Here is a 9839-nt window from a genome sequence, read left to right as displayed (position 1 = left end):
TGATAGATTTTAAGTTTAGTATTGAAAAGGACTAATTGTTGAATGTTAACATTATATCTTAATGGAATCAAGTTGAGAGATTAGATTGAAAAAGCTGCCAAATTCTAAGATTCAAGTGAACAAAAAAAAGTTTCAAGTACCATGGTGAAAAAATTGCCAAGTAAATCTAAAAAATAACAAAAATTTAAAAGAAAATTTTAATTTTTAAAAAGAATTTAAGTGGTAATGTAGAAGAATATCAATATATCATATCATCATGGTATCTTAATGAAATCAAAGATCAAAATTTAGAGTTTAAATTAAAAGAAAAATTGTCAAAGAAATTTACCCAATTCAAGGTCTACAAAGGAAACATATGTAATATTTAAAAGTAGATTTACTATTTTAGAAAACGATTGGATCCCAGGTTAAATTGATGGTGTTGAAATTAATAATTTAATCAATTCGGTCAATAATTGAATTCTCATAACTTTCAAACATAAATCAACTTTTAGGGATAAAATCCATGATTTTACATTTGTTTAATCACCAACTTGGAAAAGGGTTTCCACATGTTGGCTTACATGAAAATAGTCTAAAGTAAAGCCTTTGATATTAATTGGCCTAAACCCACCTGTCTCCATATTATAGCAGCTCAAATGTCCCAATCCTTTGATAAATCCATGCAGTAAAATCTCTTTCTTATTAGCTTTAATCCCCACTGGACGAGTAGTATCAATAGGTTCTGATCTATGAACAATGGTTCCAAGCTTCACCCAAAGCCCTCCGTTGCTTTTGAAGATCCAAATATCAACTCTTTTCTTATCTTCAAAGTCCATATCCACCATGCATAGTTCCCCTTTCAATTCCACTAAGTAAAGCTTGTACTTGTCCTTGTTTAAAGCACTTTGTGGTAAAGAAATGGTTTCAAAGGTTTCTTTCCCAATATCAAATGAAACAATGGAGGATGAAATTGAAAACCAATAAAAAACCCCATTAGCAAACACTGGTGGTTGATGGTGTTGAAAACCAAAACAAGGTGAGTAAGTGTACCATATTTTGTTCCAAGAACCATTCACCATTGTGAATATTTCAATCTTATGAGGGTCGAAAAATTTAATCACTTTATATGTACCATTGATTCCATCAAACCCAAATCCACATGATTGAAACCTTTGAAGATCATCATCAATATTTGGCAAATTGACGATGGTTTTAGTGGTGGGGTTACATACATGAACGCTACCATGAAGACCATAAAAGCAAATTAAACCATTACAAGATGGTAAGATATGGTAAGTGTCGAAACTTACAGGAATTGAGTATTCAATCATTGCATGCTCGTTGTCTTTGATGGTGAAGAAGTGAATCTTGGATGTATTGTTGAGATTTTGGTGCTCTATGCATGAAAGGATTAAGCAAAGATCACCATGAACAACACTATGGTTCTTGAAATGGGCATTGATGAAGTGTGGATCTTTGATGAAAGAGCAATAAAGCTTGTTTAAGGACTTGAATCTGGCTAGAGATTTCACTGGTAGTTTACTGAGGATGTTGTAGATTATAGGGCTTGGAATGAAAGCCATTGCTGATAGCTAGCAAGGGTTTGTCCTTTAATTTATTTATTGGTGTTAGGTGCATCAGTGCATGGATATCATTATGCCAGATCTCGAAGTTAGTGATAGACAGGCATCGCTCAAATTTTTAAAAGTTCATTTAAACCAATGGATAATATTAAATGTAAGATTATTATAAAATTATTAAAAAAAAAGAAACTAACTAAATCTAAGTTCTAAACACAAAAAAATTCATAAAGTCAACTTATTGGCAACCATCCATACCTTGAAAAGTCAAAGATATGGGTGTTAGGATGATGACACCGGAAATCAGAAAATTTAAGGCACCGAAAGTTGGTTGAAATTTGGCATGGGATAATTGCAATTTTGGTCTCTAGTTGTATAGGGACTTTGCAAGTTGATCCTTGAACCTCAACTATAAATAGGCCTAACTATTTTTCATTTTCAATATCCCACATTTGTCATTCTCTACTTAAGGCATTGTTCTCTCTCCTTATTTGTAAATTTTCACTTGTATTTTGGAGTGAAATATATTTGGTAGTGCCCGAGGACGTAGGCAAAATTTCCTGAACCTCGTTAAAATTCTAGTGTTCTTTATTGTTTATTTTGCATATTTTGTGAGTGTGATTTTAGTGATTTATTGTACTATTAAATTACGATAGAGGGATATTCTGGCTAGGAAAGACCTGGTACTTAAGTAATCCTCGTGATCCACCTCTCTTTCCTGAGAATTGAACTTGGAGTGATTTTTCAGTACAATAATTTCTCTTTTACATGCTTCCACGCAACACAACTATATTATTAGTATTAGATCAATAGTAATTTACAGAAGTGAAGTCTTCTAATCAATAGGGATATATATTTATCACTGAAAGAAAATCTCATTTTGCAATTCTCGTCAATAGTTGGAAGATAAAATATAATTTCTTTCACAATAATAAAAGTTACCTAAGTGTTTTTTGATGCCATGAGAATGCAATATCTAAAACATAAGATGAACATAAACTCAAGACGCATCGAAATCACACCAGCAGCAATTTTAATCTATATTCAAGAAATGCAATATTATACGACAATCAATTATAATTTCTTCACGGATTTGTATTAATATTCTCTAAAATTATAAAGTAATCAAGATATCAATAATCTCATACAAAATCAATATCCCAAAAGCATTCCGTTGATGAAAACTTAATCTTACATGAAAATCCTAATCTATCACAAGTAAAGTCACAATCTTAATTTTTTAGAGATCAATCAATAAAGCTTGAAAAGAAAAGAAACGAAAAATTGTTACCAAATTAGGGAAACCTATTTAAAAGTATTGAAAGATTGATAATCTATATATTGTAAAAGTTATGAAGAGAGAGTGAGAGAATAAGAAAATTTTGAGGAAAAAGAATATGAATGTTGAATGAAAATAAAAATTATTAGTGGTTGTTTTTATATATTTTTTGGGATCAACAACTCAATTTACTACTAAAGTAATTTTTTCTTAATTTTTTTTGGGGTCAATTGACCCACAATCTCACATGTGGCTCCTCCAAGGTTTAGTGTAGCACCCCGATACTCGATCCGGTTGCAGGATCCAAATTACAGGGTGCCACATTCGATGTCGGAGGAACTACGATTAATTACATTCAATTTACCATTAAATATTCAATTACGAGTATTATAATCACATAATGCAATACACAATTATTTCTGGGTCTTATACGAGCTTACGAAAGCTCTAATGCTAATTCAAAGTTGAGTTAAATCCAAATTAAGATAAACCTATTGATTCGGGTTTTCGCTTATTTTTTAATTCTCTCATAACGAATGGTTTTCCTTTAAAAATTATAAAACGACTAGTTACTTATCCATGTATCGTGAAACTTGTTGCACACTTTTTGACAACAATTTAGCAAATTTTATAAAAGGAATAAAAGCACAATCTACCATATTATAAATTATAAAAGGAGTATAAAAGACAAAAAAATTCATCAGCAACTTATTAAACAAATTTAGAAAAATAAAAAAGTACAACGAATATCAACTACCAAGTCCATAGCAGTTTTCTTTTTCTGTACTAGGGGTTGTAAACTTTCCATTAAAGCTTTGAATTTAGAAATGGAAATGGAACAAGACCAATATAAGGAGAAAACAAAAAATTCAACATGTAACAGTCTTATCTCATTCTTTAAATTCATACTTAAAAGTGGGTTTGAATGGACAGTGAAGTGTGGTGTACTTTTTTTACTTTTTATTTCATATTACATTATTGCTACAATTTTTAATATCACTGTCATAATTGTTTTTACACTAATTGCAAATAAATGCACCGTCCATTCAAATCCAGCCTTAATGTAGAAGTATAACAATGAGCCTTTTACTCTCAGTGATGATCATTAAGCTAAATTTCGAAAATATAATATTTAGTCATATGATCGACAACCTCATTATGAATTCTTGGAATACGATAACTCCTTACTTTCCAACGCAACCTCATAAGTGTTATCTCATACTTTAAGTTCATACTTTATGGAGAAGTGTAACAGTGTATTTTCTACTCTAAGTGATAATCATTAAGTTAAATTTCGAAAATATATGAGCTCCCATCATTTTCAGCTTTGGCATCTCAATCATTCTGCATATACTTTTATAGAAATAAATTTGTTAAATTAAAGAAATATATTAAATAATTTATTAAAATTTGTTATTAGTAATGCAACTCAATATTATTAAATAAATTTTCTACTTTATAATCCAAAATTTGAGTTGCTTTCATCGAACACAACAAATAATGCAGCTTTAATGAGCAACAATAATTGTCAACTTATATCTTCAAAGGCAAGTACTGTAAAAACGTATGATATACAAATAAATTATATTGAACAATATATCTTTAAATAATATATTTTATGATCTATAATATAAGAAATTTTGTCATAATTATCATAATTTTTAAAAAAATTGAATTTGAGTCTCACCTTGTCCCTTAAGACTTGGAAAGTGTAATTAGGGTGCTTCAATTCCACCCAGTTTAGTAGAATTCATCAATTACAATGGTTATCTAAACATGCCATAATTGTGTAATTACAAACAATTATATTTAAATCTAACTATTAGGCGACTTTCCAAGCACTACGTAGATTTTAAGAGGGTTCATGAGATTTTCTTCAAATTGGAGGAGATAAAGTGAGCATTCTTTAAACCATGGGAGGTAAGGGCATTTTACATTAAACATGAAGTAGTAAGTGTCTTTTAAAAACAAATAGCAAGTTGTCAAAATCAAGGTTTTCATAACTAATTGGTGATTGATTAAATAAATAATTAAAAAATTCATAAAAATTAAAAATAGAGAAAATTAATTCAACAAATTTTTAGTCAATTTAGTTGATACAACCGATTTGCAAATTAATAATCAATCTAATTCCTGTAATCGGACCAATACTCTAATCAATTTTAGATCCAATTGATGGACGGATTCCATCCTTAGTGAAATAGAGGATAGATAGATACTATCCATGATAATAAGGTGTTTATTAGAAGTTTTTTTTTCCTTTTGCTTTCTCACTATATCTAATTAAGTAATTTATCTTTTATAGGAGTTATTATCTTTGAGGTGAGATATTAGGACTTGGTAGAGTAGAAAAGAAATTTGAAGGATGCAAAATTAAAAAAATAGAAAAATAAAAGGACGGGAAATATAATTTTTATTTTCATAAATGTGGACGATTGTAAAACTAGCAGAGGGAAGAAGATGCATAAGAATGGCTTACTTACAAAAACGCCATTTCTATTTATAGATGTTTTTTTTTCCATCTAACAATCACGTGGTCTACTAATTCTCACCAGGTTGGTAACCACTAAAGACTTTTTTGGGTAAATTTTATCCAAGATCACTAAACTATTAGTAAATTTATGTTTTGGTCATTTAACGTTAAAAAGTTACAAAATGGGCATTGAACTATTCAAAAGTTTTCATTTGTATCACCTGCACCAATTGAAAGCTCTCTTTTTTCTTCTCTTCCACAACTCAATTTTTTCATGAAACATACTTTGAATTTCACGAAACTACGAACCAAAATCTAAACAATTTTATTTTCTGTTCTCCGACATTGACTGTCAAATCGGCTTGGATCTAAGGCATATTCTTCTAATCGTCGATGGGTGCATATCCACCCTATTGATCATTGAATCATCACTTGGAATTCGCTAGCCGAACTTTAAAAAAAAACTATAATAGTTTAGTGACTTGAATAAAAACTTCTGAATAGTTCAGTGACTTAAATGAAAACTTTCGAATAGTTCAGTAACTATTTTGTAACTTTTTGAAGTTGAGTGATCAGAACGTAAACTTACTATTAATTTAGTGACCTTGGGTGTAATTTACCCATTTTTTCTAGGATCAAGTATCTTTCATGTTCGTTTTAAGATCTAATATAACATAGTCCTTTCAAGATTTGTGGTTGCATCTTTCTACACTATCGTCTCCAAGATTCAAACTTGAGTTCTCTTTTTTGAGAGTGTAATGTGTTTTATCATTACACACAACACTTGTTGGTTAATTGCACTAGACATCCTCAAACATTAGAACATTCTAATTGAGTCTTCAACATATCGATATTGTATCAATAAGGTCTTTCCATCAACCTAACTACCGTTAGCTTACGAGTTAAAAATTTGCTCAAATATAATACATGCATATTTAAAACATATAGATCAAATTGTAATTACGTTTAAACCTAGTGCATAGATATTTTGGATCTTACAGTTGATAATGTAAAATTTTAAAAGCACTCTTATGCATTTGATTGACAATTTTTAAAGAACACCCATAATCATTCAATTGGCATAAAATTCTTTTTTTTTTTAAAAAAATCCATATCAACACTTTATTAGAATATCGATATTAATAATTTGGACTAACTAATAACCTTATAGAATGTGAAATTATTAAATTTAAGCACAAACCACTACAAAATCGCAATTAAATTTCCTTTGTAAAATTCGCAGAGGAAATTGTACTTTACATGTACAAAGCATTACTGCTATATATTTTTCACTGCAAAAATAGCCGAGCAAAACCTAGCAAACTAGGGCTCTAAGCTTTCCGATGATGTGCTCGATCGAATATGACAACCTCTGAAACCACTTGAAATCAACTTGAAATTTCATATTACGGATCCATCTTTAATTGTTGCATTCTTCATTATCACTGTAATTCCGGACCTAATGTAAAAGCCTTGTTCTGGTCTCTCAGCTTCTTCAACACCCTGAATGACCAAAGTCAATGAAAATTATTTGAAAAAATATATATAATTATACTAAACATTCATGAAAGGAAAGAAATACTTACATCACTATTTGATATGATCACATTTTTTCCTATCTTGGCATTCTTGTCTATTATGCAATTCCTTCCAAAACACACAACTTGCAACAATAAGGAAATATTTTTCAAAACAATAATTTTCTCAATAGGATTTATCGATTGTAACATTTGGTTTTTCAATCTAAATCTTACTTTATCTTGGTATTTTGTCCGACACCGATCGGAACCTTTCCTTCTTTCAGGAGAGACATTATTTCCATCTCCGTTTGGTAGAAGTCTGCTCCCATCATCATGGTATCCTACAAAGAAAGGAACATAAAAGATAAATAAATGTGGTATTGGAATTTGCAGAGCTTTTAGAAGTTGTGGATCACCTCAAGCTCAACACCGGACTCCAAACGCGACCGCACCCCAACTACAGAGCGTTTTACACTACAGTTCCGCAAGAAACAACCGTGTGAAATTATGGCATTAACAATCTGCAACAATCATTTGCCGTGAGATAAGACGACCAGATTTATTAATCAAGATATAAACAAAAGGCTTGAAGTAAATACCCTGCATTGATCAATTTTGCTAGGAGGCAAGAATCTCGGAGATGTATAAAAAGGTGTCTTTGGATCATAAAATTCGAACTTTGGTGGCTGCGCAGAGCATACAAAGAGAACAATTTTCAGGGAACGAATATCATATCCCTTACCTAATAACATAATAATGCAAACAATTCACATATCTATATGCAAACCTGATCTGTGAGGGCTAAATTAGCATCAAAGAAAGACTTTATTGTCCCAATGTCTTCCCAATAATCATTGAATAAATATGCCTGCAAACGAGTCCTTTTTAGCATTTGATTACTAGTGAAAATTCCAAAGAGAAAACTATAGGTAAAAGTCCTTGTAAAAGTTATCTTACCTGTACGTTATGTTCCTTTACCGCGGATGGAATAATCTCCGAGCCAAAGTCATTGCATGACGGATAGCTTTGTGTCAGAAGCTTTAACAAGATATCCTTTTTGAACACATACACACCCATTGATGCAATGTAAGAATATTTTGCAGCATCTTCCGCTGATAGCCCTAATATCGAGGTATCAACTTGCTGCCATACAAATGTGAAACAAGCCATAGTATATGTAAATACATACACAATTATGTTAATGGGATTAAGAAATGATGGAGTAGTAAAAGCATGTACCATAGCGTTAAGATCCTTGCCCTTCGGTTTCTCAGCAAATTGAATAATCCGTCCAGTTACATCTATCTTCATCAATCCGAAATCCGAAGCACGGCTGCACAAAACTCGATATTAATAACTATTATAGCCACTATACTCATCATAACAAAATAACATGGATTAAGTACCTATTATCCATTGGTAGACATGATACTGTGATATCAGCATTTGAATCAATATGCTTCTGCAAGCACAATAACTGTAGATTAGCCATAATGATTTTCTGAGCTACACCACGGATCCTAGAAATTGAACTAGTTACCTGCACAAAATCCATATAATCTGCGCGGTAAAGATGATCACCAGACAATATCAGTACATGCTGGACATCCTTAACTTTGGCATCCTGTTAGAAAATAAAATCATAGCCGGTGAACATCGAATGACTTCAGCTTGAATAAAACTTTAGTAACTAACCTCAAAGACCCAAATGAATTGCCTCACGGCATCAGCCGTTCCTTGAAACCATTTCTTCCCTGCTTCTCCTGATGTTTGAGTGGCAGCAAGAACCTGTTACAGAGCCAATATAGCTTCATCAAAAGCTTCACAAAAATAAGCTATAATGTTAAATTAAAATTGGCTTACCTCCATAAATCCATCTCCAAAATTTACACCATTACCAAAATTGTATGTCCTAGCCAAGTGACGATTGAGTGAAAAAGAATTAAATTGAGTTAAAATAAAGATCTTTTTTATGCCACTGTTGATACAATTGCTCATTGGAACATCGATCAGCCTGTAACAACCACCAATAGGAACCTGCAAACCAATAAAAAACCATCAAAACCTCTAAATCTAATCATTGGGATTCTAATTTTATTCATAAAAGAGTAAAAAAAATTGAATTCCTTACGGCTGGCTTGGCTCTCATGCTTGTAAGAGGAAACAAGCGAGTGCCAGCACCACCACCCAATACGATAGAAGCCACTTCCTTTGGATCTGCTTGTGGACTCTCAAACATCTAGGAACTTAAAATTCAAATACTTAGTGATGATCAAAATACCCACATTGAAAATAATAATAATAATTTTAACAGAAAAATCAAACTCTTACCGTAGGATCATCATTTTCATTGGTTGGGGTTTGAACACAGTGAACAACACCACACTTTGCTTTTCTAACATCATTTTCAATTCTCAAACTCCTCCATAAAACTCTTCCATAATCCCTACTTTTAATAGACCAACTGATTCTCTCACCCAAAAAAACAGAACCACCGTAACTACGACCTTTGATAAGGTTATAGGGATTGGCATTGGCGTTGAGTGATATGAAGTGAGAAGCCATTGCTGAAGAAATTTTAATCAATAAAACAAAAATAACCAGAGGATTATCTCAAGATACTAAAAAGAAAAAAAAAAAAAGAAAAAGAAAACTATTTTTCTTTAATATAGATAAAAAGATATTAAAAAGCTGTAGACTGTGTCTTAGTCAACAAAATACTAAATTCGAAACACCCAGATCCGAGAATATCTCAAAACCTTGAAACCTAAATAAATAAATTTGTTGAAATAAGAATAGTGGTGAAGCATCTAAATTTGTTCAATTTTCATTTTTATAATAGTGCTGCTTTCTAAATTATGATAAGTATTTGAATTTGTAGAGTTTTAAATTAGTCTTTATACAGGTTAGAATATTGTATTAAATATCATAATTATATCAAGTAGGTTCTTTTGTGAGTTTATTCGTCAATTTAGGTGTCATATGCTAACTTGAACATGATGTGA

At 31.2% G+C, this 9839-nt stretch overlaps 2 protein-coding genes across 3 annotated transcripts; both read right to left on the bottom strand.

Annotated features, from left to right (window-relative positions):
• Positions 1-452: 452 nt before the first annotated feature.
• Positions 453-1660, bottom strand: LOC105774637 (F-box/kelch-repeat protein At3g06240). Its single transcript, XM_012597197.2, has one exon. It carries the CDS (start codon positions 1563-1565, stop codon positions 522-524), a length of 1044 nt encoding a protein of 347 aa, XP_012452651.1. The 5' UTR covers positions 1566-1660; the 3' UTR covers positions 453-521.
• A 4853-nt stretch (positions 1661-6513) lies between these two features.
• LOC105774648 (glucose-1-phosphate adenylyltransferase large subunit 2, chloroplastic) lies at positions 6514-9447 on the bottom strand. 2 transcript variants are annotated; one of them, XM_012597213.2, is made up of 14 exons: positions 9166-9447; positions 8966-9073; positions 8698-8871; positions 8530-8622; positions 8375-8458; positions 8241-8296; positions 8074-8167; positions 7792-7977; positions 7622-7702; positions 7434-7520; positions 7251-7355; positions 7069-7175; positions 6901-6977; positions 6514-6817 (listed from the first exon to the last, which is right to left on the bottom strand). In XM_012597213.2, the coding sequence occupies exons 1-13, from the start codon at positions 9397-9399 to the stop codon at positions 6905-6907; spliced, it is 1482 nt and encodes a 493-aa protein (XP_012452667.1). In that variant the 5' UTR covers positions 9400-9447; the 3' UTR covers positions 6514-6817; positions 6901-6904. The 2 variants fall into 2 exon arrangements, with proteins under 2 accessions (XP_012452667.1, XP_012452666.1); XM_012597212.2 differs by having other exon boundaries at positions 6901-6961.
• Positions 9448-9839: the final 392 nt, after the last annotated feature.

The sequence above is a fragment of the Gossypium raimondii genome, chromosome 6 (assembly GCF_025698545.1).
Source record: "Gossypium raimondii isolate GPD5lz chromosome 6, ASM2569854v1, whole genome shotgun sequence".
NCBI lineage: Eukaryota > Viridiplantae > Streptophyta > Magnoliopsida > Malvales > Malvaceae > Gossypium > Gossypium raimondii.
Note: the sequence above shows the minus strand (reverse complement) of the source record. Positions and strands in the feature narration are given on the sequence as shown.